The sequence below is a fragment of the Sceloporus occidentalis genome, unplaced genomic scaffold (genome assembly GCF_023333645.1).
Source record: "Sceloporus occidentalis isolate IW3139 unplaced genomic scaffold, rSceOcc1.0.p SCAF_7, whole genome shotgun sequence".
Lineage (NCBI taxonomy): Eukaryota > Metazoa > Chordata > Lepidosauria > Squamata > Phrynosomatidae > Sceloporus > Sceloporus occidentalis.
This window is the reverse complement of record NW_028316987.1, coordinates 32,119,500-32,146,839: the sequence shown is the minus strand read 5'-3', so window position 1 is coordinate 32,146,839 and position 27,340 is coordinate 32,119,500. Positions and strand designations below refer to the sequence as shown.

Here is a 27,340-nt window from a genome sequence, read left to right as displayed (position 1 = left end):
CACGGTTGTGTAGTAGCCATAAGGCAAAATGGATGCTGTTTGCCCTCAGTTTGAGTGCCACACGGCTCCACGCGATGGAACTACACTTCCCAGAATCCCATCGCGTGGAGCCGTGGGCACGCAAACTGAGGGCAAACACAGCATCCATTTCTGCAGTGCGCATGCGGGCCGGAAGTCCTCCTCTCCCGCGCATGCGCAGCTCTGCGGCGCAGCTTCCCATTTCCGGTTCCGCTCTGCTCTTTCCTTTGGTGGCTACGTGTCTTTAGGTCGGCGTTCGTTGTCTGTTCTTGAGGCGGAGGTCGCTTTGGAGGGTCGGTGAGTGGGAGGCTGGCCCAAGCGGCTTTGCTAGGGCACCAGAGAAGGCAACGGCCCCCTCTCTCCCTTCTCCCCCGATGGAAAGGGAAGGGTCCTGGTTTGGCTTTGGGGCGTCTGGGGGAGCTACTCTGTGGTTCTATGGACATTATGGCACTACGCTCCTATAGTGCTGCCTCCTGTTGCATTCTGGGACTTGTAGTTCAGTGAAGCTTAAGAGCTCTCTGCCTGGAATTCTAAATGGTTCCTCCTTCCTTAAACTACAAATCCCAGAATGCAACAGGAGGCAGGCAGAGCAGTTAAAAGTGGAGCAGCAGCACACTGCTCTCTTAAAAGGTTTCTATTTATTATTATTATTATTAATTATTATTATTATTAACATTATCATTATTCCACTTTTAACTGTTCTGCCTGCCTCCTGTTGCATTCTGGGATTTGTAGTTCAGTGAGGCTTAAGAGCTCTCTGGCTGAGAATTCTAAATGGTTCCTTCTTCCTTAAACTACAAATCCCAGAATGCAACAGGAGGCAGGCAGAGCAGTTAAAAGTGGAGCAGCAGCACACTGCTCTCTTAAAGCGTTTCTATTAATTATTAATTATTATTATTATTATTATTATTAACATTATCATTATTCCACTTTTAACTGTTCTGCCTGCCTCCTGTTGCATTCTGGGATTTGTAGTTCAGTGAGGCTTAAGAGCTCTCTGCCTGAGGATTCTAAAGGCCCTCCTCAACCACAAGCCCCAGAAGGCAGCCAGGGCAGTTAGAGTGGAATAGCAGTGTTACTAGAGTGTAGTGCGGGAACGCGGCCAATGTCTACTCATGTGATACAAATGCTTTGCGTTATATGCTGAAGACTTTGCAAAGGGGGGGGGGCGGGTGGCTTTCTTACGCTAAATACCCCCCCCCCCCCAATTCTTAGTTTCATGTTAACATTTGGCCTTGTTTCTTTCAACATCTGAATCCAAATCATATGAGAATTATGAACCCCTCACTTAGAAATGTAACCCCTTTTTAATCCTGTTAAAGGCAGTTAAAGAGCTGACTGAGAGGGATTGTGAGCAGATGTGTCTTTTCCCCTCCCTGCAGTTCGCCATGGACCAAGTGATGCAGTTTGTGGAGCCCAGCCGCCAGTTTGTGAAAGACTCCATCCGGCTTGTCAAGAGATGCACAAAGCCAGATAGGAAAGGTAACATCATCTAGCAGAATACCTGAACAAAGCAGTTTGTTTCAGTAGATAACAGTGGCTGCATCTATCAGTGTAGTGTAGCTTGACACCACTTTAAATGCTGTAGCTCCAGTCTATGGAGTCCTGGGACTTGTAGTTTTAAGGCCTTTAGCTTTCTCTGCTGGAGAGTGTTTCTGCCTCACAAAACTACATACCCTAGGAATCCGTGGGATGGCAGTTAAAATGGCGTCAAACTGCATTATTTCTACAGTGTAGATGCACCCTGAGTGTTCATGGTGTGTTTTTGTACTGAGTCTTGCAGTAAGGAAGATGAGTCAATAGTTTCTCAGAGCAGATCCGTACTGTACAGGTAATATTAAACAACCCCAGTGACATGAATAAAGTGGTAATATACATTTAGTTGAGTTCACATTTTGAAGAGCTATTCAGGTTTCTAATTTCTGCACGATCAGAGACAGAATTGTGAGGGGGGTGCCATCCGGAAATTGTCCTGGGCAAGGGTCTGGGAATGAGATTGCCACTTGGTTACAGTGAGTGGATATTTTAAACTGTGAATGCATACAGGAAAGGAGAATACCCAAACCTTTTCCTGACCTTATATAAGAGGAGGTACTTTCTTTCTTTGTGTACTGAACCTTGAATAAACAGGGGAAACAGCAACATTTTCTGAGTAGCATCTGCCTCTATACCTACATGCTTGAAGCTCAAAGGTCTGGAGAAAGGCAAGAGTTGTGCTGGGGCTTGCTCAGCATGGTGTCTCCCAAGACCACATTTCCCTTTGTTCAGCAGGAAAAGGTTGTAATGAGCAAAACCATTTGAATGGCGAACAGGTAGCTCCAAGCAAAGAAGTACTTGGAGTGGGATGAACTGAATCAGATTATGAGTGCATTGTCCTAGTACATAAAATGGTCTTAGGTACTCGCTGTTGATGGTCATGATGACCTTCTGCAGAATTCTCTCCCTCCTTAGTGATCCCTACATTCTCCATTTCTTGTCTAATTTTTTTGTTACTGTGGAGCAGCTCATTGCTAGAGACTTCACCACCACATGATCAGTTAGCATAATATGTGTGTGTATCTCTGTATGTGTGTATACATATATTACATATATATGTATATTATTGTATATTTTATACACACATATATTCTATTTCTCTCTCCTCTCTCTCATACACACGCAAACAGATACACACATAGAATATATTATGGCCATACTGACAAATAATCTATAAATACTTGTGACTGGATTATTAATCTTCTACGGCTTTTTTAGAGTGGAGCAGGAGAATACAGTGATCGCTTAGGACTGTGCACATATGACACAATGGATTTACATGTAAAAGGAGAAAATAATTCCTTCACCTCTCCCTGTCTGCAGCATTATTGTAAAAGGGGCCTTTGTGCATACAGATCCTTCAAGTGTTCAGGAAACTAGAATTCCACCCAATAGGTCACTAGGGGGGTGCAGACTGTACCAGGTGACACCACTGAAGGGGGGGTAACACCCGGTGAGTGCCCCCCACCTCCCTGCCATACACCTCCCAGTCCCTGTCCAGTGCAGCTTTCCTTCAGCATTACTCTGAAATAAAGCCACGCGGGGCAGGGAGTTAAGAGCAGGCCTTTTTGGCTCTGCCCCAAAGTTCCCTTCCCGCACTGGGTGTCATACTGGTGTTTCCATCTTCACGTCCTCCTGATGACATGGAGAAGGATTATGTATGTACATTGCCCCCCCCCCCCCCTTTAATGTAGGCTTCCCATACGCTGACTTAAGGTCATGCGGATGGGAAGCCCTATTTAGAAGAATGGTGTGTGTGCCACACCCAGGAGCACACCCCATTCATCTAAATGGGGCTTGATCATGCACTGAATTTGCTTTATGTGTGCAGGGAGGTGGGGGCAGAACACATTCTCTGCGTAAAGCAAGGGTCCACTGTACTGCTGTATGCATGTCAGTCATTTTCACACTAAGTTTGAACTTGTGGGCATGATGAAAACAGGGTCAGTGAGTGTTATCCCACCCCACCCCCCCAATTCCAAACACTTCTTGGGTCAAATAAAAGAGTGCCAGCTAGCTACTTCTCTTTAAAAAAACAAACCACACACACACACACATTAGAGATTGACTATTTTGGGCAGTCGTCATTGAAGAATGTTTTTCTGGATACAGATAAAGAGGAATTTGGTTTTAATTGATGAAGCTTTATAAAGATACATTTCCTTAAAAATAATTTTCCATTGCAGTGGTCTAATTATTTTTGCTTTGACCAGTTATTTATTTACTTACTTTCAGAATTCCAGAAGATTGCTATGGCAACAGCAATAGGTTTTGCGATAATGGGATTTATCGGTTTCTTTGTAAAACTGATCCACATTCCAATCAACAACATCATTGTGTAAGTACCAGCTGCAAAGTAGGTATGGGCGGTAGAAAGATGTATGTAGAATATTTGGGAACTTTATATAGAAATTGTTAAAATAAGCTAAATAGCTACCTTGATTCTCTGTGTCAGGATCCATATTCAATAGCTGGAGCCTTATATGACAATGTGTAAGTGGTTCCATTCACAGAACTATGCTATAGCTGGCCTCTGAACAGCCCCTCCCCCAAAAAAAAATCTTACTATTGAGCTGCTGCAGGCTTCCCAGTGAGCATTTTCCCATGGGCACTCTGGTACAAAGTTTGGGAGATTGGGAATCAGAAAAGCAGCTGACCATGTCCCTGTAGCTAGCATGTGCTGGAATCTTCTTGAGGTGTCAGCAATTGATGTAATAATTTCACATCCAGCTATGGGGGATAGCCAGATGCTTCTCTGATTGCCCTTTCCCCCCTACCAGCCACAGAATGGCTGTGGGGGGCTGCAGCATCTTAAAAGTATTTTATAGCACTTATAGCAATTGCACTTACATTTCTATACTGCTAAACACTCTCTAAACAGTTTTACAACGTATTAGCCAATTGTCCCCAACAAGCTGGGCACTCATTTTACTGACTCATGTCTCACAAAACTACAATTCCTAGAATTCCCTAGCATTGAGCCAGGGCAGTTTACACAGTCTCAAACTGGATTATTTCTGCAGTGTGTTTTGGTCTTGAGTCATCCTAGAGTCCCTGTAGGAATACAACATTTGGGCTGCAATAGCAAGTACATTTCTGTACTGCTTATCAGTGCACTCAAGCACTCAGTAAGCAGTTAACAATTTGTAAGCTGATTGCCTCCGACAAGCTGGGTACTCATTTTAGCAACCTCGGAAGGATGCAAGCCTGAATCAAGCTTGAGCCCTTGGCTGATATTGAACTCGCAACCTTGAGGTGAGTGAGTGGCTGCAGTACAGGCATTTAACGCCTGCGCCACAAGTGGCTACAGTACTGGTATTTGCCCTCTGTACCCCTAGGCCTTCTTTGGGGACTTCCTTGCATGTTGGGAGAGGAAGAAGGGAATGGTAGCCTCCACAAGACCAAAAAGACACGTGCAGCTGTAAGGTTGACTCAGTGGTCCCCAAACTATGCTCTTTAAGGGGTTTTGGGTCCCAGAATCCCAGGCAATTGGCCAACATGGCTGAGGCTTCTGGTAGCTGAAGTCTAAAATCTCTTAAAAGGGCACAGTTTGGGGACCACAGGGTTGACTTAACAGCTGTGTATAACACTAACAAGATGCCAGACAATCTGTGTACAATATAATTAGGGAATTTTTTAAAAGGGTATTAATAAAATTTAACATCCACTGAAGTATAACAAGAGTGAATACAAGCTTATTATTTAGCTTCCCCTCAGGAGAAGTACAAACAAGGTATTGCCACCAAAAACATTATTTCTAGTTGCTTCCTAGTGAGTGTCATTCAAACAAGAGATAAGTGCGTGTAACTTAATACTGCAGCAGTCCTTCCCCTAAAGGATTGTGTTCGTAGCTTGGGGGTACTCCTGGACTCGTTGCTTCAGCTGTCATCACAGGTGGATGTGACAGCCAGGAGTGCCTGTTATCAGCTTCTGCTGATATGCAAGCTATGACCCTTCCTGGAATGGGAAAACCTAGAAACAGTTGTACATTCACTGGTAACCTCTCATCTCGATTTGTTGCAATGCGCTCTACATGGGGCAACCCTCATGCCTTGTTCGGAAGCTGCAACTTGTTCAAAATATGGCAGCCAGATTGGTTACAGGGAGTTCTAAATTTGATCCTATTACACCTATCTTAAAATCCCTACACTGGCTGCCTATTAGCTTCCGGGTACAGTATAAGGTATTGGCCATTACCTATAAAGCCCTACATGGCTTGGGTCCAGCTTACCTGAGGGAACGCCCCCTCCCATACAATCCTTCCCACACTCTCAGGTCCTCTGGGAAGAATCTCTTGCAGTCTCAGAAAACCAGATTGGTAACAACTTCCCAGAGGACGTTTTCTGTTGCCGCTCCAAAAGTCTGGAATGACCTTCTGGAAGAGATCCGCCATATAACATCTTTGGAGGCCTTTTAAGACGGCAATAAAAATGGATCTCTTCCGGCAGGCCTTCCCAAATTGACCTCCTCGGAATGTTCACTCTCCAGTTGCATAGCTGTTCCCACTGGACTGTGACTGTGCTTGTTCTTATGTTTGTTGTTACCCGCCTCAATCCAATACAGGGAGAGGCAGGATACAAATTATTATTATTATTATTATTATTATTATTATTATTATTATTCACATGGGAAAGACATTCATTCAAGTATCTGGGTACTAAAATATTTTTCCCTACGGGCAAGGCTCACCCAAGGCAAAACAAAGCTGAAAGAAACAAGACTGAAGGAAGGAGACAGGAAGAAACTGTCCATTGTAAATCTCCCTGTACAGTGGGCCCTTGATATCACCTGGAGTTTGGCTCCCGGACCCCCTGTGAATATCAAAACCTGTGAATACTCAAATCCCATTAAATACAGTAGTGTAGTAAAATGGTGTCCCTTATATAAAATGACTTTTATATATATAAAAAATCACTTAAAATGTTCACGCCCTGGATGTTTGAATCCATGGATAAAGAATCTGTGGATACAAAAGGCCAACTATATTCCCATATTTAGGCTAAAATCTTATACCACTTCTCTGAAAGTAACCCACATTTGAGAACTGGGAGGATTACTCAGTGACAGAGAAAATGATTTCCATGCAGAAGACCTCAGAGTTAATCTTTGGCAGAAATAATAGAGGAATAAATAATGAAAGAAATATTATTCTTTTTAGTTGCAAATTAACATGACTTAATGGTCAGATTTCCACCATTTGGCAAATATGTATAAAATGTCAATGGGAAACCTGATTTAAATCTGTACTTCTATCTAATTTAAATTATGTTGATTTAAACAAGCCTCTGTGATTGAAACAAATCTGCTGCTGTGTTTAGTTCTCTTGAAAAAAAAGTCAATTGCATAGCAATATCACATCACAGAATATCAGGTTGATGGTGTCTTTTCCCCATTTCTTTTTGGCAGAGGTGGCTGAATGCTTCATGAAGACTTGATATCGGACATAGTGACATATGAAAAGGTTGTGGGCTTTCTGGATTAATAATCTATTTGGATCTTCTTTTACTATTTGACAATATAAACCAGGTTTTAAAGAACAACTGTTGTGGCATTCTATTTGGTTAATACAAGCACATCTTGATAAACGGCGTGATCTCTGCTTCTTTTTGTACAAATCGTAGTACAAAACATCTGAAAGGTACCTGTTCTTGAACTAAGGGCCAGTGGTGTGTCCTGCAATGTCCCATTGGTGTTCAAATATAATTGAGTGGCACACTGGACTGCTTCATAAGCGTAGATGCTTTGTGTACCATCTTAGTTAACAGGACAGGCCTCCATTGCTTTTCTGATGTTTGACTTTGCTCTTACAGTCCGTCCTTGGCTTACGTGGGGGATCCGTTCCGGACCCCCCGCATAAGCCAAGTACTGAGCATGTTCAAGCCCCATTCAGGTGAATGGGGCTTGTGCATGTGCCAGCGCACACCCCTGAATGGGACGTGCTGCCCCGTGCGCTCCTGCACAGCTTTCAGCATATGCTGAGAGCTGCTTATAGTGTGCCCGCGTATGATACCAGCGCACTGTATTTATTAAATAGAAGTATTAGCATAAAACATGGCATTGGTTTAATCAGTTACAACTTTGGCAGTTATGAGCTGTAGCTCAAAACTTGTTACAGTGGTTTGTATGGATTAAAGCAAGAATATTGCTTACATTGACAATTTAATGGGATTTGCACTACATTAATTATTTCCTCCATGATATACACACTTTCATGAGTTATGCTGACAACATAATTTAGGAGTAAGTTCAAAGCTTCCCATAGAGATAACACACACACACACATTTATACATCTATAGGAGGCATTCCCCTCCTTTGTCTTCTCACCTTTTCAGTGCAAGTGAAATAGCTCATCAGAGCTAGCCATGTGCATTTCCTATACAGAATAATGATATAATGGGGATATAAGGTCATAAAGGGGTGGGAAATACTGTACTAGCAGGATTTAGTGGTAAAGAGCCATATACCAGAAGTTTTTTTGGGGTTAAAAGTTTCCAGGCTTCCTGTGTTTACAGAGCTCTGGTTTTGTTGATACATATAAATAAGTACTTCAGAGGCAGTGTCCCTTCTTGCAATGTGTCTGTCTAGTGTCTGTGCATGCACTCTTTAAATATACACATACAGCAAGGACTGTAACTCTTGGTGCTGTAACTTGTGAAATAGCTTTTTACTTTAGGCATGTCCTATTTCTTCTAGGCCAGTGACAAATCACAAGTTGGCATTTACTGAAGGCATAATTGTTGTTTATGTTGTAAGGTTTAGCAGTTTCCACCTTCAAAACCTTTCTAAAAATATGCATAGTACATCCAAAAACAAATTCAACTTGCATACATTTTTTTTTAAAAATACTGTATTGCTCCAACAAGAAAAAAAATCTTAAAATGTCTGGTATTGCACAAAGGCATACAAAGACTAATGTGTAAAAATGTTGACAAAATGAGATGGCCACATAGTTCTATACATTAGTAGTTGAGGGTCTGTGGGAACTTTCACTTTAAGGCTGGCTGAACAAAAGCAGCAGTGATAATCTTTTTAAGCACTTTCTTTCTCTTGGATGCCCATTGTCCAAAGCAAAGGTTTGTCCGTTTTGATGGTCACAATCCCAGAGCCGTCATATGTGTTTGAAGTGCTGACAAGTGTCCCAAACTTTAGAATGTTTTCATCTGCAAACAATGAAAAATAAAATTAAATGCAATAATTCCTGAGACTTGCAGCACTTATACTCTAGAATGGATAGAGAATGGATAAAAGTGTGACCCATGAGATGCAACCCCCCCCCCCCCATTCTCCTAAGCACTCCACATTTTAAATATGTGATTTTTTGCTTAGTATTTTACATACAAATTGTATCTAACACCCCAAACTGCATGAAAAAACTGCTATGTGGCTCCCTTAATACTGGTCCAGTAAGACACCATGATCAATAGTATCAAAGGCTTCTGAGAGATCCAGGAAGATCAACAGGATTGCTCTCCCCTTCTTTTGCCTTGAGTAGGTAATCAATTAGAGCAACTAAAGCTGTTTCAGTGTTGTAACCTGGCCTGAAACAAGACTGAAATGGCTCTTGATAATCTGTTTCCTCTAAGAACTGCTCAGGTTGCCAGTCACCACACTCTCAAGCACCTTGTTCAAAAAGGACTATTTGCAATTGGACAGTAGTTCTCATATACATCTGGGTTCAGAGGGTCCTCAGCAGCAGACAGCTCCCACTGACACAATGAGACATTTACCACCCCCTAGATCCATTGGGTCAATCCAGGCTTGCTAGATTTTATCAGCTGAAGTTTCTGAGCACTATTCAACACAGAGCACATTACAGTAATACAGACGGGATGTAACCAAGGCATGTACCACTGGCTAGATCTGACTTCTCTAGGAATGGGTGCAGTTGGCACACAAGCTTTAGCTGTGCAAATGTACTCCTGGTCACCGCTGATACCTGGGCTTCCAAGCTCAGCTCTGAATCCAGAAGAACCCCCAAACTATAAACCTGAGCAATTAAAGCTGTTTCAGTGTTGTAACCTTGCCTGAAACTAGACTAAAATGGATCCTTCATCTACCCAAATAGGAAAAAACCCCAAACAAACCACAGATCCAGAGTATGCCCTGCCTCATAAGTAGGACTGACAATATACTGAGACAGCCCCATGGCTGTCATGGTAGCTATGAAGTCCTGAGTCAGCCCTCAGGACAGCCTTGGTATGAATGTTGAAAGCCCCCAGAAACACAATCCTAGGGTTCTCCAACCTCCAAGGATACCTTGAAGAGTTCATGTAAGGAGACTACTGGGCAGCAAGGTATACCAGCAGCATTCCCATTCTGCCTCTGGTCCAAGGGACAAATGCTTAACAAGGATGGAATTGTTATGAATGGTGGGATTCTTAGGGATGATGGTGTGCAGAAACCAAGAGGAAGCCATGGGAATGAATGAACAGGGCATCCCCCCCCTCCTCCCAGAAACATCTGACATATCCATCTCTCTCACTTGGGCACCTAATGATCTTAGTCCCGGTCTTTACACTCCAGGGACTGTAAAGTGGCCTCCTAAAAGATTTAACTCACACTCTCCTGACTCTCACCCAAGATCTGTCTATATCATCCAAGAAGGGGTGCTGCTCTTAGGTTTCCCCAACTGTCTGCCTTTGCTTTTATATACTTTTTATCAGGAAGACGAAGGCTTGGGAAGGGAGGCACAACTATTTAAAACCAGCTGTTCAGATCTTCCTCAGCAGCAGGTAGCACAGGCCCAATCCGGTCAGGAAAAGAGCAGTTATGTGGGAGCAGAGGCTATCAGAGGCCTGATGCCATTCTTCCAGCCAAGGTCCAGAGTCAATAAAACTCCAGAAGCTAACATCAGGGATAGAAAAATAAGCACTAAGGGCTCAATATGGCACCCAAGAGTCAGTGTAGGCCTTACAGCCCTCCTCCCACAGTTTACATCACCATTATACCTATGTAAGATTTTTCTTGGTATGTACCTTGGCTGCTCTCACAACAATATAAAGAAAAGTTTTAAATTTGTCTCAGAGTGAATAGTAACAAAGATACTGATAAGCCATTCAATCCTGGGTATGATCCAAGGAATAGGGAAATGCAGTCGGAGGATACGGAGAAGGGTTCGGTTAACTTTGTGGCTGCTCTCTGTGGAAGGGAGGGTTAAAAAGCATTTGCCTTCATCAGTGCTCATGTGGGAGTGGAATGAGAAAATGATTGCTGAACAGGATTAAGACACCATTTTCTCAGACTAATGAGCTTTGTCCATTTGTGTAGTGATGCCCTCCTTATTTTCACTTTTTGAAGCAGTATGTGGGCAGAGCTAAAGCTAGTGCTCCTTCCGTCTTGCCTAGTTCAGAAGATGGTCGTATTAAAAATGAGTTGTCCATAAAAATAAATTAAAGACACAAATCCCTCTAGCCCCATTGCCCTTTCTGTAAAACTAGATAACATTTAAATTTGTAGACAAGTCTTTTAAAGGTAGCACAATAAAAGATTGCTGTTTAGAATGAAGGTACCAGCTACCCATCTTCAGGAACTTACTGGCACAGAGTAAAATTCCCATTAAAATGACCTCTCTGGCTTATTGAAACATACTATGGACTTATGATTTAGCAGACTCTCCTTGGAATATCACCTTACTCCATACAGGAGATGAAACAGGTTTATGAAAGCAGCAAATCTTTCAGCAATGCAGGTAACGCCACACTAAGTCAACCCTTTAATGTATTTTGAGCTGTTAACATGATCAAACCTGAACACTTTTGCCATGAAATGCTTGGTCCATAGTGTATATGTTTACAAAACAGTGTAAGTGTACCGAAGAAAAGGGAAGAGAGAAAGGGAAGGTGTGATGGGAGCATGAAAAGGAGTGGGTTGGAAAGTGAAATTGATGGGAATAGGTCAGATGAATAGGTGCAGGTGCTATATAGAAATTTAGATCCTAATTTGAAACTGCATCTGTACATTAAACTTTCAGTTGATATCCACAATACTTGAGCCAAAGGAACATTTTTCATAGATGTCTACTGTACTAACTGACCCAACCTGATTTGTAGTTGTATGGCTCATCCAAGTCCAGATAAAGTCCACCTTGCTAACTCCACATGATGCAAAAATGAAATGCACACATATAGGATGGGGGACACCTGGCTGAACGAGACTACATGTGAAAAGGATCTAGAAGTCCAAGTAGACCCCAAGTTGAACATGAGTCAACAGTGTGATGCGGCAGCTAAAAAGGCCAATGCAATTTTACGCTGTATCAATAAAAGTAGTATCTAGATCAAGGGAAGTAATAGTGCCACTGTATTATGCTTTGGTCAGGCCCCACCTGGAATACTGGGCACCACAATTCAAAAAGGATGTTGAGAAACTGGAGCATGTCCTAAGGAGGGTGACTAAAATGGTGAAGGGTCTGGAAACCATGCCCTATGAGGAATGACTTAGGGAGCTGGGAATGTTTAGCCTGGCGAAGAGAAGGTTAAGAGGTAATATGATAGCCCTGTTTAAATATTTGAAGGGATGTCATATTGAGGAGGGAGCAAGCTTGTTTTCTGCTGCTCCAGAGAACGGGACCTGGAACGATGGATGCAAGTTACAGGTAAAGAGATTGAGAGTTCCTAAATGGCAGGGGTTGGACTGAAAGGCCCTTGTGGTGTTTTCCAATTCTACGATTCTATGATGCATTTACTTACATTCTATTGCCATTTCAACCAAAATATAAATACCATTTAATTTACAAACATCCTACCCAAAGTGCTTCCTACATGACAGCCTGTCTTCTTTCCAAATTGCACTCTAATATTTTTCCACCCATGACTATGGCCCTCACATGCAAAATAACTTTAAGAAAACATAAGAAGTGCACCCCAAAGCATCTCCACTGCAAAACAATATTCCTCACCCAATTATTTAACATAGAATGGCGACAAATTTCGCTCCTTTCATTTACCTGTTTTCTTGTTCTTGTGTGCCTACGATGACCCTATCATGAGATTTTCTAGTGGGCTTCCATGGCCAGGTGGGGAATCAAACCCTGAACTCCAGAGTTGTAGTCCAATACTCAAACAATTACACCACATTGGCTCTTCTGTTTTACTTACTAAAATAATATCTGTATTAGATATTAATTAAACTACTTCTCTCCTTCTGTGATGGGAATTATGAGGTAAAGTAATCGATTCCTGTTTAAGAAAGGAACTCAGTTGGGCTTACATGACTGGCTAAATACAAAATGAAAATATTCATTGAAATAAAACCAATTCAGAAATAGCTCCTTATGTACAGTAGGTGGCACCTTTAATCTTTCTTTGCCTTTTGTGCAGGCGGTTAACCGAAATACGAGTAAATATACAAGAAATAAACACTCGTAGCAATTCACATAATTCATGTAAACAAGTGATTTCATGCCTAGCAAACATTTCTAACTGGTGTAATTGAAGAAGGTAAAAAGAGCAGCCAGCCAACCACCCATGGACAGGATTAAACTAAGGCAGCAAAACTGTAGCAGGTAGTATGCACTCTTGGGAACTATAGTTTCCCATCTTCATCTTTTGGGACAATTATTTGATGTTTTGGGAAAACCATAGTAATATATCCTCTTAGGATTGTGTGATATGACAAAGCTCTTCCCTTGTAAAATATCATTTGAGGTGAGTTAACATCATAACATTTGAACTGAGGCTTCCAGGCTCACACCACTTTAGTAATGTAAAGCCTCCTTCAACAACGCCTCTGAAAATATGCAGTGTGGAGAAGGTTTGTGTATGTATGCCCTGTCCCAGTACTTCTGCTTCTGTCCCCAGCCCTCTGTATGGTTGGCAATGGTCTGAAGAGTCTACAACATGCAGAAATTGTGTAGATCATTCTATCTGGCTGGGAATCTGAATTGAATGAAGTTCTGTATTGTTGATAAGCATGTGCAGGATAGGCCTACGACCAGCTGAAATTGGGTAAACTACTCTACAGTTGCTGTCACACTACAGAATTAATGCAGTTTGACACTGTTTTAACTGTCATGGCTTCATCCTATGGAATCCTGGGATCTGTAGTCTATTGTTGTAATGAATGAGTGGGAACTCCGAAGAAAATGTGGAAGAGTGGAATGCATGATGAAATATGGATTTCACACACAAAGCTGGGAAAAAGAAGAATACAAATTGAGCAATAACAGAATGTAACAGGACTGGAACAAAACTAGGACAATCTGCTGATAAGGACTACGAGAGCAGTCCTAATGAACAACAAGAAAGAACAACATGGACTGGAATGTGAAAAAAAGGGTACAGACGTAAAGACTAGCAGATGTGTATTTGTAACCAGAAAAGACAAAAACTGAAAGATCCTATAAAAGGTTGTTGGAAATTCCCTAAAAGGCGTGTTCTCGAATCAGCTGCAACAGAAACATCCATGCTCCTTCAAAAAGACTTGATCATCCTTTTCGGGAGGGGTTTGTGTGTGTGAGTATAGTGTGTGTGTGTGTGTGTGTGTGTGTGTGTGTGTGTGAGAGAGAGAGAGAGAGAGAGAGAGAGCATGCTATATATATGTTTAATAAATGTTACATGAATAGTGTATAAACCCAGATCTGGTTTCCAACATGCCTTATTGGAAGTCCTATAGTCTAAGGTGGCTATATTTCTCTCTGGATAAAAAGTACAAAAAACTTTGTTTGTGACCCCGGAGCTCACTGGTAGAGAAGGCTATATATCTCACAAAACTGCAGATCCCAGAATTCCATAGCACTGAGTCATGGCAATTAAAGTGTCATCAAACTTCATTAATTCTGCATTGTAGATGAAATCTATGTGACAGGGAATCTAACTTGTATAAGGCTCAGTATGACTGATAATGATCTGCAGGATGAGCCTGCCACCAGCTGCAAATGTGTAAGCTACTTTATATGACATCTTCCAAGCTAACTTATGAGACTAAGATCCAAAACACACTACAGAAATAATCCAGTCTGAGACCGCTTTAACTGCTCTGGCTCAGTGCTAGGGAATCCTGGGAACTGTAGTCTGTTGTGGCACTAGAACTCTCTGACAGAGAAGGCTAAATATCTCACAGTACTACAGTTTCCAGAATCCCCTAACATTGAGCCAGGGCAGTTAAAGCAATCTCAAACTGCATTATTACTGCGGTGTGTTTTGGCCCTAAGAAGTGTATAAAAAGAAAGCTAGTACAGAGGCAAAAATTGGGTTGCAGTCTATCATGCAATGTTCATGCCTTCACACACACACACACACACACACACACACACACACACACGGGGAAAAAGCAAGGTGCAGAAGACAGCTATGTATGAGAAAAACTGCATACTGGGTTCCTCCTAGATTGTATGCCATAGACATCACATCTCATTTTGAATGCTCTCCTTTGTAAAAAGCGCACAGTTCTGCCTAGAAAGCTAGCATCTTAGAGAGAAAGCTGGATTTAGAACATCACATCCTAAAAGCTTATATACTAAGAAAAACCAACACATTAGTTCTAGCCAAGTCTTTGCCTGATGTGCTAGGTTTCATTACGAAGAGTATTTTTAACTTGGTTGAAAATAAAATCCCCTTCTTTGCAGTCAGAAGTACTACAACCCAGGAAGAACTCTGATGTGATTTTCATGAACACATCACTTGGCTTTTATTAAATGTGGTGGGGAAAAATGGCACTTCAGATGTTGCCAGATTGCAATTTCTAATTTTTCTCACCATTTGAAATGATGGGTAGGGCTGCTGCGAAATGCAGTCCAAAAACTGAATGATTCCTACCCGTATTTTTAAGGAATGTAACTCGGTCTCTCAGTAGAATTCTGCAATGAGAATCAGGATTTCTGAGGTAGTGGCACAGACTTGGCCACTAAATGTCTATAGCAGATCAAATACTATTTTCATCTTTTACACAAATTCTAACCCATTCCCAATAGCAGGAAGTATGTTGGCATTTTGTCCAGTGTTGTCTCAGTACAAGTAATCTATTGTTGCTGTAATGAGCCTTCAAGTTGTTGCTAACTCATGGCAACCCTCAAGCGAACCATCACAAAGTTTTCTTGGCAAGTTTTGTTCAGTGCGGTTTGCCTTTGTCTTTCTTTGAGGCTGAGAGAAAGTGACTTTTCTGAGGTCACTCAGTGAGTTTCCATGGCTGAGTGAGGATTTAAGCCCTGATCTTGAGAGTCAAGGTTGTTGGACCACAATGAGCCCATACAGACAGGCCAAAAATAAAGCTGCTTCGGGTCACTTTGGAGGTATGCTGTTTAAATGATTCATGCATCCTAAAAGGCCAGAAGCCACACCAAAGCCACACTCCAGTCCTAAGGACTAGAGCACAGCTTTGGTGCAGCTTCTGGTCTCTTAAGATATGTGTGTCATTTAAACAGCATACCTCCAAAGTGACCTGAAGCAGCTTTATTTTGGCCTGTCTGTATGGGCCCTATATCAAACTGTCTCTCAAAAATAATCCATACTGCTGCCAATTCACATGCATATCATGATTTCCTCACCATTAATGATTTATTCCTGAATATGCTAAACTGGCTTCAGTGAAAAGCATGGGCTGATATTAAAGTTCTGCCTGTGATTGCTCATTCACATTTCAGTCACCATTTGAGGCTTCACTCATTATGAGCAATGTGTATATATGAAGCAACCTTTATGCTCTAGTAGGCCAAACTAATACAGAATCTGGTGCTGGCTTTAATAAGATGGTTAGTACAAGTTTTGTAAGATCCGTGTAGAATGGTCTCAAAGGCAAAGCTCAGCTCTTTCACACTTCTGTGGATTCAGGGATGATGGTGGTCATCGTCGTCACCATCACCATTTCATTACGATCTCTTTAGGTCATCTCCAGTACTTTCTGTAATATGTAGGAGCCCTGGTTGTGCAGTGGTTACAGTACTGCAGCCACTCACTCACAATCCACAAGGTTGAGTTCAATCTCAGCCTTGCATCCTTCCATGATTGCTAAAATGAGTACCCAGTTTGTTGGGGGCAATTAGCTTAGAAACTGCTTAGTGTGGTTTAAAGTGGTATACAAATGAAGCTGCTATTGCTATTGCTAAACTGAAAAATTGGCTGTTGCAGTTATAGTGGGGGTGGGGTGGGGGGAGCATGGTCCATGGATTGCCTGTAGCTCCCAACCCCTTTCTGTGGCCCTACAAATCCCTCACCAGCTTGCCAAGACCTCAAGGAGCTGTGCTTTCACCACATTTTAATGGCTCCTTAGAAGCAATCTCCCACCAAAGAGAAACCACCATTGAAAGGCAAAGGCTGGCAGTGGCAGAGCTATCATCATCAGCAAAGATTTCTCAAATGCAAGGCAAATATTCCAGAAGTTGAAAAAATCCAAAATCCAAAACACTCCTGGTTCCAAGCATTTTGGATAAGGGAGACTCAGCCTATAGACAGATGATAGATAGTTAGATAAATGGATGGATGGATGGATAGATAGATAGCAAACGTACAGCCCTTGGGCTCTTGCCTAATCTGAAAAATGGGGCTCTTGACTGCTTGTTGTCGCCCACCTCTGCATTATAGGAACTGGAACTGTGATTATATTACTATTTTGCAAGTTTCAGTATTAAAATATAAAAAAGTAATATTTAATTAAAAGCTTTATGAAAATAAATATAAAATTTCCGCTTTCCCCATGAGAGAACTTGTGCATTATAAAATGATAGAAAATGCAGATCAATAAGCTGAAACACAAGTAAAATGAACTATTGAATTACAATCTGCTCTTCTATTACAATTTATTTAAAGAGGAATTCCCTAAAGTCACTGTGTAAGGAGCAAAATCTGCATATAAATAGTAACGTGTTAGTAATGTGTTTTTCTTTGCAAGTCACTAAGTACCACCATTGCACTGTATGCAGTGTGTGTCTGCAGAGAGATCTGTTTAACACCTTTGTTTAACACCCATTTGGGAAACACTGCTCTCAACTGAATGCAACAATTCCCATTAATGGAAGGAACTAAAAGAATGCATCTGGAGACATTTGTCTTCTTGTGCTATAACTTTTTATTCTTGGTCATACTAGAATGTGATGTAAATATTCATGTAGATAATATTATAACAGGTTATCTGTCTATCTTGTATCCCTCCACCCAGATTAAGATAATGGAAAGAATTACATCGTTTCAATTGTGGCATCACAGCTGAATTCTGGTTGTGTTGCTTGTACTGCAAAAAGGAAGAAGTCTTGCTGCCTTATTTTCCTGTGGCTATGGCATAGTACTTTGAGTGTTGGACTACAACACTGAGAACCAGGGTTTACCTTGCTCAGGGGAAGACAATGGCAAACCTCCTCTGAACAAATGTTGCCAAGAAAATCCCATGATAGCTTCACTTCAGGGTTGCCATAAGTTGGAAACAACTGGAAGGCACACAACAATAACAACAACATTACTACTAGATTCTAATTCTCCTGAAGTTCTTAAAGATAAAGCAGATTAAAAGATGGAGATGTCAATTGTCACAAAGTTACTGGTAGTAATAGTAACTCTGTCCAACATGTTTTTCATGTGTTCTTATTCTTTACTTGTGTTCTAGATGGTGTTCATCTGTGAACATTTAGTGGTCTTGAATTGGTCTGTATTCAGGGTCAGTAGCTTATTTTCTTAGAGGGTCACAATGCAAAGTGTGTATATGTGTGTGTGACAACATATTGGTGTCCACTCCCAATAGTAGTTTGAAAAGAAACTATTGCCACAGACATTCCTTGAGTTGGTCCAAAGCTCACACAAGTCGTCCTGTGATCCATCCCTAGATGAGATTACTTTGGTCCCTTTCTGAATATCTGGTAGAAAAGATATGAAAAACTGTTGATAAAGGATTCACTTTCTATCTTAACTAAGGCCTGTTACAGACTGCCAAAATAAAGCTGCTTTGGGTCTCTTTGGAGGTATGCTATTTAAATGACGCATAGGTCCTAAGAGTCCGGAGGTCGCGTCAAAGCCACACTCCAGTCCTAAGCACTGGAGTGAAGCTTTGGTGCAGCTTCTGGATTCTTAGGACCCATGCATCATTTAAATAGCATACCTCCAAAGAGACCCAAAGCAGCTTTATTTTGGCAGTCTGTAACAGGCCAACGTATTTTGGAGGCATGTGTTTCACTGCATCTTTGGTGTCAATGGAAACTTGATTAAGCAGTACACAGGCCATGTGTTGTCATGCAAGGCTCCAATGTTAGGTTGCTATTGTTGTGTGCCTTCAGGTTGTTTATGATTTATGATAACCCTAAGGTGACTCTATTGCAGGTTTTTTGGGGTAATATTTGTTCAGAGGCTTTTGCTTTCCTCTGAGCCTGCTCAAAGTCACCCATGGTGTTTCTATGGCTGAGCAGGGATTCAAATCCTGGTCTTCAGAGTGGTAATCCAACACTAAAATAATTACACCAAACTGGCTCTACTAACAATAGGCAGGGAAAGGCAATCAATTCAGAAAGCAAATGCTGAAAAAGGGAGAGCAATGGCAGTCTCCCAGTTATTCTCCACATCTGTTTTCCTCTTGCCAAACATCTTGTGCCCCTAAAGTAGCCTCATGCCACTTGTGTAATGCTGGACTCTCCCACTGGCAGCACTGACATCTGATTTAGCTGCTCTGAACTGCCCAGCCAGCTGGCTTCTCTGCATGAAATAGAAAGAGAGGCACAATCTTTCCTGTCACCTCAAGCAGCAAAATGTGTTAGGCTAGCTATGTGCTAAACTGCACATACTCTTTACTGAGTGTTGCTACACTGTGGACAAGGCTAATCAGATCATTGTAGTAAGTAGTTTTTCATGGTTTGGGGGATTGCATTATTATCTGAATTTTGATTATTTTTAGTTCTTTAGATTATAAAAAAAATAATAATTTCAAATTGCCTTGGATTCTTTTGCCTCTGTGTTGGATGAAAACTGTACATGTGGCCCATGCTGTCTCATCCTACTATACCAGGAACATTCACTCCGACAGCTCTCAAAATGTTACTGGGACTGATGTGACAACATTTTTGGTCATCATACTGACAACTGTGAGGGTCAACTGTGACCTTCTGGAGCTCCGGTGGCACTGAAAATTGGCAGGAAGAGCTATTTGGCTTCCAGAGCATGCCCACCCCTGCAATACATGAAGATAGGTCATTACTAGGGCCCAACACTATCTTGCTCAGGAAGATATATCGTCCCAATCTGATCTATGTACACCTCATAAATAGGGTTGCCATAAGCCAGGACCTCCAAACCGTGACAAATGTAGGACAAATATAGGACAACACCTTCAAATGTAGGACACGATTTTATAAAAATGGAGGACACACGAAAAAATTGATGATTTTTTAAAAAATGTTAATCTAAATGCATGTTTCTAAGGCATGATCAAAATGGAGGACATTTTGGCATTATTCCTAGACAAAAAAATAAAAATCAAGATAGGGGTGTATATATTTAAAAATAAAAATAATGAGAAAAATAGCAATAATAAAAATTAATAAAATAAAAACAAGAAATAAAAAATTAATAAAATAAAACAAGAAATTAAAAATTAATAAAATAAAAACACGAAATAATAAAAAATTAATAAAATAAAATAAAATAAGTATTTTATATTTTTAAAAAATAATTTAAAAAACCAAAAAACAAAACAAAAAACCAAGGCAGACCTAATGGCCACTGACTCAGCTTTCCTCCTGCTCCTCCTCTGCCCCTATTCTGCCCTTCAAGGAACCCTTCCTCCGGCTCCTTCCTCCTCCTCCTGCTCCCCCCTCCATCTGTTCCCCCTCCTCCTCCTCCTTTTTATCAGGCTGGTGCTGGTGCGCGCAGAGGAAAACAGGGCAGGCACGCGCGCGCAGTGAGAAGCAAGGCAGGCGCGCGCGGGGGGAGGGAAGTGGGGCAGGTGCGCGCCGAGGAGCCCGTCCCCTTTGGCCAGCCGGCCATTGGCCGGCTGGCCAAAGCAGGGGACGAGCTCCTGCTTGAGAGCCCCCTGCGCGCGTGGGCAGGAAAGCCCTGGCCTTGGCGCAGGAGGCGCGGTGGCGGCGGCGGGACTGCTGCTGAGAAGGAGGAGGAAGGCGGAGCTGGAGGAGGAGGTGGGTTGGCGCTGCCCATAGTCCCCCACCACTCCAGGAAGAGCAGGAGGAGGTGGGTTGGCGCCGTGGCCGGCCGCATTAGCAGCAGCGGCAATGGCCGCAGGAGCGGGCCCCAAACCGGGACCAAGGCATGGCTGAGGGCCAAACCGTTCCGTGACCGGGAGGGGCCCCCGAAAGCGGGTTTTTCCCGGCGGCCACCGGGTTATGGCATCCCTACCCAAAAATCATCCATTAATATGTGCCAATTGAGAGCTGGTTTGTCTTGTGTGTCATGAAAATGCCTTGTGTTTTGCAAATACAGGAATCAAATCTTGCAAACAAGCTTGGAAAATGTGGGATAGACAAAGTAACTGTTACATGGATTTGTAACTGGTTGACCGGCCGAACCCAAAGGGTGCTCAACAATAGCACCTTTTCATCCTGGAGAGAAGTGACCAGTGGGGTCAATATAAATGCACTTTCCACTAAATGCATCTGAGGAAGTAAACTGAAGCCTACAAAATGCTGCCAACTTCTTTATTTTAGTTAGGCTCCAAGCTCCTACAAGATCTCTCTGCATTGGAATACAGTTGTTAGTCTTCTTCCCACACCCTTCAATCCCTTTCAGGTCTTCTCTCAACATGCCTTTCTGACCCCTTTTGCTGACAGAAGGCCATCAGTTGCACAGAAGATTCTAGATTGTTGAAAGTCGTCAGCTTCCCACTTGCAACTGCCTCAACAACTCACAATGGCCTCCTCTCCCCGTGTCATAATGCAGCCTCATGTGTTTAAAAGCCTGCAGAGCAAGAGCCAAGCTCAGCCTTTGACTTCCCAGCCACGGCTCAGCTGCCTTTGGCTTCTCAAAGGGCAAGGCTCTTGAGAGGCGACTAGAAAAATGCGCTGAGCAATGCCTATTCTTACCCTCCTATAATGTTATAGGAGGCAACGCAAAGACCAGATGAGACACCAAACATTGGGAAGGAGGAAGGGGGAGAAATCTGGACACAACATTTGGTAAGTGGGCATCCTTTTGTCGCCGTGTGTGGCATCCTCTGTATGGCATCGTCATTCCTGCCCTTCTGCCTACATGTGTCTTGTTTGATTGTGCCATTCTCTTGTACGTTTGCGTATGTGTGTCTATGTGAGATGTCTTGCGGTGGCTTCTGACTGTTCTACCTTGTCCCCTCTTTTGTCCTGTGAGCTCTGTGCATAATGCATCTCTTTCTTTTTTTCCCTTACAGGTTCGTCGTAAAGACCGGTGGAGAAGACAACAGTGATGCCAACCATCCTGGTTGGCATAATAGGCCCAGTGCTAGGAGGTACTCAGTGCTATCTGTGTTTGGGCTGTAACCCTTTAGAATACAGGATTCATTCCACAGGAGAGAGAGAAAATGCTCTAAGCAATTTTAGATTACAACTCTGATCATAAAACAAGTGGTACAACCCAGAAACAGATGGTCTGAAACACCTGAGGCAGGTAGACCTGACAAGGGGGTCCCTTTGGATCCTGGTCAGGCCTTGTTGAGGGACTACGTCTCACCCGCCCTTTGAGTTGGCAGTGCAGGCTGAGCTGGTTGCCTGAATTGGAGCCGAGAAGGAATTTTCCCCTGTTGATCCCAAATTGGCCCAGAGGAGAAACAGGTTTTTTGCCTTCTCTGCACTGCTTTCCCCTTGAGATGCTGCACCTTGGTTTGCAACTCAAGAGGAGCTCAAAGGGGGGTCTCTGGGGGGCTCTTCCTTAGTAGGGTCCAGCCCAGGGAGACTCAGAAGTTAGAGCAGGTCCTAGTTTATAACAGATCAATAAAGTCCTGTTGTTGAAATGTATATATTTTTGTCGTGTCTTCCTTGGTTGCCTTGTCATCTGTCTTCCTTGGTTCTGAAGTCCCTTTCCCAGTCTGTTCTTAAGACTCCACTCTTAGATTAGTAGAGTCTCAAGCTGCACTGAAATGAATGGATGCAGCCATGATTTTTAAGCTGCAAGCCTATGCACAACTCCTGGGAATCTGGAAGTAAATTCAATGGGTCAGGACTTGGCTGTTAAGCAAATATGGATTGAATGGGTCAGTTCTAGTTGGGACTAAGAATTGGGTGGAGTCTGGTGTCTGCTTTTTCTTGTAGGCTTTGCACTGCCAATGTGCTGGTCATTCATTGTAACCATATCTATGTCATGGAGCTTTTAGCTGCTATCGAAAACCACATGGGCTGGCTTGAATTTTGTAACCTGCCCCTACTAAATTACACAACCGTTTTTATACATGATCAGTATTAGTATTATAAATGTCACAATCCTTTTTGCAGTGATAATTTTATCTCCTGCATTACATTTTTTGGTATTAAATATATTGATAGGCATTGTAATTTTCTTACCTTCCTGCTGTTATATTTGAGAGAAATAAGATCCTTTGCCTTAAAAAGAAGAAAGGACAAAAGGTACTAATGTTCCTGCCATCCTTTAGCTATAAACATAGAGTAGGAAAGAGTGTGTTCATGACCAAAGAGAAGCTCTGAAGGTTCCCTGCACAAGGATGGAAACTTGTGTCCTTACAAATCTGGATAAACATCTACTACGCTTCCCATTCTCTGTTAACATCGAATAGGCTAGCTGGGAATGATAGGACCTGGAAGACCATAGATTCACTCTCCAATGCTGCTCTATCACTCTCCAGCAGAGTAACCCTGGGCATGGTTATCTGTAGTGTTCAACAGAGCTTAATGACCTGAATAGACCAGAAAGCTGGGCCAAAGCTAACAGAATGAAATTCAACACGGAGAAATGTAAGGTACTGCACTTAGGGTGGAAAACCAAAATGCACAGATATAGGATCATGGGGGACACCTGGCTGATTGAAACTATGTTTGAAAGGGATCTTGGAGTCCATGTAGACCACAAGTTGAATATGAGTCAACAGTGAGATGCAGCAGCTAACAAGTCTAATGTGATTTTAGGCTGCATCAATAGAAGTATAGTGTCTAGATCAAGGGAGGTAATAGTGCCACTCTATTCTGCTTTGGTCAGGCCCCACCTGGAATACTGTGTTCTGGGCACCACAATTCAAAAAGGACATTGAGAAACTGGAGCCATGTGTCCAAAGGAGGGTGACTAAAATGGTGAAGGGTCTTGAGGGATTTCACTGGAGTGAAGAAAGGTTATTAACGAATAAGTATAATAATAGTAAAGAAGGAAAAACAACATGATTCAGCTGGTTTTTCATGGTTGTATTTTTACTCTCAGGGCTGGCAAGAGGCGTTCTTTTGTCTTGAAAGCAAAAACAGTTGGGTTGGTTTCAGCATGTTACATTTTCAGCTGCAGTGTCTATGTGTGCACTTTCAACTCAGTAAACTCAACATCCCCATTCCCGTTGTTTTAAAAATTTCTGTTTAAAAGGCCTGTCTGAATGCCAAGGTTTCAGCTCCGGAGTCCAGGGGAAGCAACTGAGAAGACCCACTCTTGCATCCCCCCCCCAACCATGCTTGCAATGTTGGCCGGGCTGAGACATGGACTTCTCTTGGTGACCTCTGACCCTGGGCTCATACAGATCGTTATGGTCATTTGGGATCTCTAATGCCTTCTTCAGACCAGCAAAAGTGTTGCCTTTTGGCTTCTGGTCACTAGCCTTTTGTGCAGCCATTATCCGGGAATGAAACATGGACTCCTGTAACTCTGTCCAAAAACATTAGTCTGGCATTATTTGTTTTTGGTTTTTTATTGCTTTATTTTTAGGATTTATATCCCGCCTTTCTCCCACAGTGAAATTCAAGGCAGGTTTTTGAGAAACCTGTATTGACTCTTAGTGATGACAGCTTTGTTTTCTAAGAGACTACAAACCGTCTGTTTAATGATCTGCTCTAGAATAGTCAAAAACGTATGCAAGGCCCACTGAAATTGGTGGCGCTTACTTCTGAGCAAGTACTGTATGCTTGGAATACAGTTCAAAGACATAGTCGTGTTAGTCTGTGGAATCCATATATAGAGAGATCTTATAGTCGATTGCCGTGGACAGAGAGGCGGGATATAAATGAAGTTTATTATTAATAGGTATTATTATAGCACCTTTGAGACTAACTGGAATAAAAAAAATGTTGGCTGCATGAGTTTTTGTAAATGCACTTTCTACTAAATGCATCTGAGGAAGTAGACTGAAGCCTACGAAAGCTCATGCAACCAACTTCTTTATTTCAGTTAGGCTCCAAGCTCCTACAAGATCTCTCTGCCTTGGAATACAGTTGTTAGTCTTCTTCCCACACCCTTCAATCCCTTTCAGGTCTTCTCTCAACATGCCTTTCTGACCCTATTTGCCAAGAGAATGCCATCAGTTGCACAGAAGATTCTAGATTGTTGAAAGCCGTCAGCTTCCCACTTGCAACTGCCTCAACAACTCACAATGGCCTCCTCTCCCTGTGTCATAATGCAACCTCATGTGTTTAAAAGCCTGCAGAGCAAGAGCCAAGCTCAGCCTTTGACTTCCCAGCCACAGCTCAGCTGCCTTTGGCTTCTCAAAGGGCAAGGCTCTTGAGAGGCGACTAGAAAAATGCGCTGAGCAATGCCTATTCTTACCCTCCTATAATGTTATAGGAGTAGGGTTGCCATAATTGTCCACTAAAACCTGGGACAAAATGGAGGAAAACATCTAGACCAAACTGTAGGACAACTGCAGGACACAACTAAGCCCAATATGTAGATGTTGTCCTACATTTTGTCCTGGATTTAGTGGGCAATTATGGCAACCCTATATAGGAGGCAACGCAAAGACCGGACGAGACACCAAACATTGGGAAGAAGGAAGGTGGAGAAATCTGGACACAACATTTGGTAAGTGGGCATCCTTTTGTCGCCGTGTCTGGCATCCTCTGTGTGGCATTGTCATTCCTGCCCTTCTGCCTACATGTGTCTTGTTTGGTTGTGCCATTCTCTTGTACGTTTGCGTATGTGTGTCTATGTGAGATGTCTTGCGGTGGCTTCTGACTGTTCTACCTTGTCCCCTCTTTTGTCCTGTGAGCTCTGTGCATAATGCATCTCTTTCTTTCTTTTTTCCCTTACAGGTTCGTCGTAAAGACCGGTGGAGAAGACAACAGTGATGCCAACCATCCTGGTTGGCATAATAGGCCCAGTGCTAGGAGGTACTCAGTGCCATCTGTGTTTGGGCTGTACCTCTTTAGAATACAGGACTGACTCCACAGGAGAGAAAAAATATTGCTCTTAGCAATTCTAGACTACAACTCTGATTATAAAACAAGTGGTACAACCCAGAAACAGATGGTCTGATACACCTGAGGCAGGTAGACCTGACAAGGGGGTCCCTTTGGATCCTGGTCAGGCCTTGTTGAGGGACTACGTCTCACCCGCCCTTTGAGTTGGCAGTGCAGGCTGAGCTGGTTGCCTGAATTGGAGCCGAGAAGGAATTTTCCCCTGTTGATCCCAAATTGGCCCAGAGGAGAAACAGGTTTTTTGCCTTCTCTGCACTGCTTTCCCCTTGAGATGCTGCACCTTGGTTTGCAACTCAAGAGGAGCTCAAAGGGGGGTCTCTGGGGGGCTCTTCCTTAGTAGGGTCCAGCCCAGGGAGACTCAGAAGTTAGAGCAGGTCCTAGTTTATAACAGATCAATAAAGTCCTGTTGTTGAAATGTATATATTTTTGTCGTGTCTTCCTTGGTTGCCTTGTCATCTGTCTTCCTTGGTTCTGAAGTCCCTTTCCCAGTCTGTTCTTAAGACTCCACTCTTAGATTAGTAGAGTCTCAAGCTGCACTGAAATGAATGGATGCAGCCATGATTTTTAAGCTGCAAGCCTATGCACAACTCCTGGGAATCTGGAAGTAAATTCAATGGGTCAGGACTTGGCTGTTAAGCAAATATGGATTGAATGGGTCAGTTCTAGTTGGGACTAAGAATTGGGTGGAGTCTGGTGTCTGCTTTTTCTTGTAGGCTTTGCACTGCCAATGTGCTGGTCATTCATTGTAACCATATCTATGTCATGGAGCTTTTAGCTGCTATCGAAAACCACATGGGCTGGCTTGAATTTTGTAACCTGCCCCTACTAAATTACACAACCGTTTTTATACATGATCAGTATTAGTATTATAAATGTCACAATCCTTTTTGCAGTGATAATTTTATCTCCTGCATTACATTTTTTGGTATTAAATATATTGATAGGCATTGTAATTTTCTTACCTTCCTGCTGTTATATTTGAGAGAAATAAGATCCTTTGCCTTAAAAAGAAGAAAGGACAAAAGGTACTAATGTTCCTGCCATCCTTTAGCTATAAACATAGAGTAGGAAAGAGTGTGTTCATGACCAAAGAGAAGCTCTGAAGGTTCCCTGCACAAGGATGGAAACTTGTGTCCTTACAAATCTGGATAAACATCTACTACGCTTCCCATTCTCTGTTAACATCGAATAGGCTAGCTGGGAATGATAGGACCTGGAAGACCATAGATTCACTCTCCAATGCTGCTCTATCACTCTCCAGCAGAGTAACCCTGGGCATGGTTATCTGTAGTGTTCAACAGAGCTTAATGACCTGAATAGACCAGAAAGCTGGGCCAAAGCTAACAGAATGAAATTCAACACGGAGAAATGTAAGGTACTGCACTTAGGGTGGAAAATCAAAATGCACAGATATAGGATCATGGGGGACACCTGGCTGATTGAAACTATGTTTGAAAGGGATCTTGGAGTCCATGTAGACCACAAGTTGAATATGAGTCAACAGTGAGATGCAGCAGCTAACAAGTCTAATGTGATTTTAGGCTGCATCAATAGAAGTA

The 27,340-nt window shown here is 42.5% G+C and overlaps 2 protein-coding genes across 7 annotated transcripts in view; one reads left to right on the top strand and one right to left on the bottom strand.

The window, feature by feature from the left end:
- Positions 1–205: 205 nt before the first annotated feature.
- Positions 206–7,141, top strand: SEC61G (SEC61 translocon subunit gamma). 3 transcript variants are annotated; one of them, XM_089532526.1, is made up of 4 exons: positions 207–315; positions 1,401–1,500; positions 3,790–3,892; positions 6,961–7,141. In XM_089532526.1, the coding sequence occupies exons 2-4, from the start codon at positions 1,407–1,409 to the stop codon at positions 6,968–6,970; spliced, it is 207 nt and encodes a 68-aa protein (XP_089388652.1). In that variant the 5' UTR covers positions 207–315; positions 1,401–1,406; the 3' UTR covers positions 6,971–7,141. The 3 variants fall into 3 exon arrangements, with proteins under 3 accessions (XP_089388654.1, XP_089388652.1, XP_089388653.1); XM_089532527.1 differs by having other exon boundaries at positions 228–311; XM_089532528.1 differs by lacking the exon at positions 6,961–7,141 and having other exon boundaries at positions 206–315; positions 3,790–3,896.
- A 407-nt stretch (positions 7,142–7,548) lies between these two features.
- TPK1 (thiamin pyrophosphokinase 1) overlaps positions 7,549–27,340 on the bottom strand; it is a 388,541-nt gene continuing 368,749 nt past the window's right edge. Inside the window, exons 9-10 of one of the 4 annotated variants that reach the window (XM_089532523.1) lie at positions 18,250–18,332; positions 8,601–8,715 (exon numbers count right to left, since the gene is read on the bottom strand). In XM_089532523.1, the coding sequence (XP_089388649.1) occupies positions 8,701–8,715; positions 18,250–18,332 (98 nt within the window). In that variant the 3' untranslated portion in view covers positions 8,601–8,700. Of the gene's footprint in view, positions 8,716–18,249; positions 18,333–27,340 lie in introns of all 4 variants that reach the window. The other 3 variants (XM_089532525.1, XM_089532522.1, XM_089532521.1) reach the window with 3 other exon arrangements.

Bases quoted from the DNA above. Each gene is read 5' to 3' on its own strand.
- SEC61G (XM_089532526.1), top strand. From the start codon at position 1,407: ATGGACCAAGTGATGCAGTTTGTGGAGCCCAGCCGCCAGTTTGTGAAA. The intron at 1,501-3,789 runs GTAACATCATCT...ACTTACTTTCAG, and splicing joins CACAAAGCCAGATAGGAAAG to AATTCCAGAAGATTGCTATG.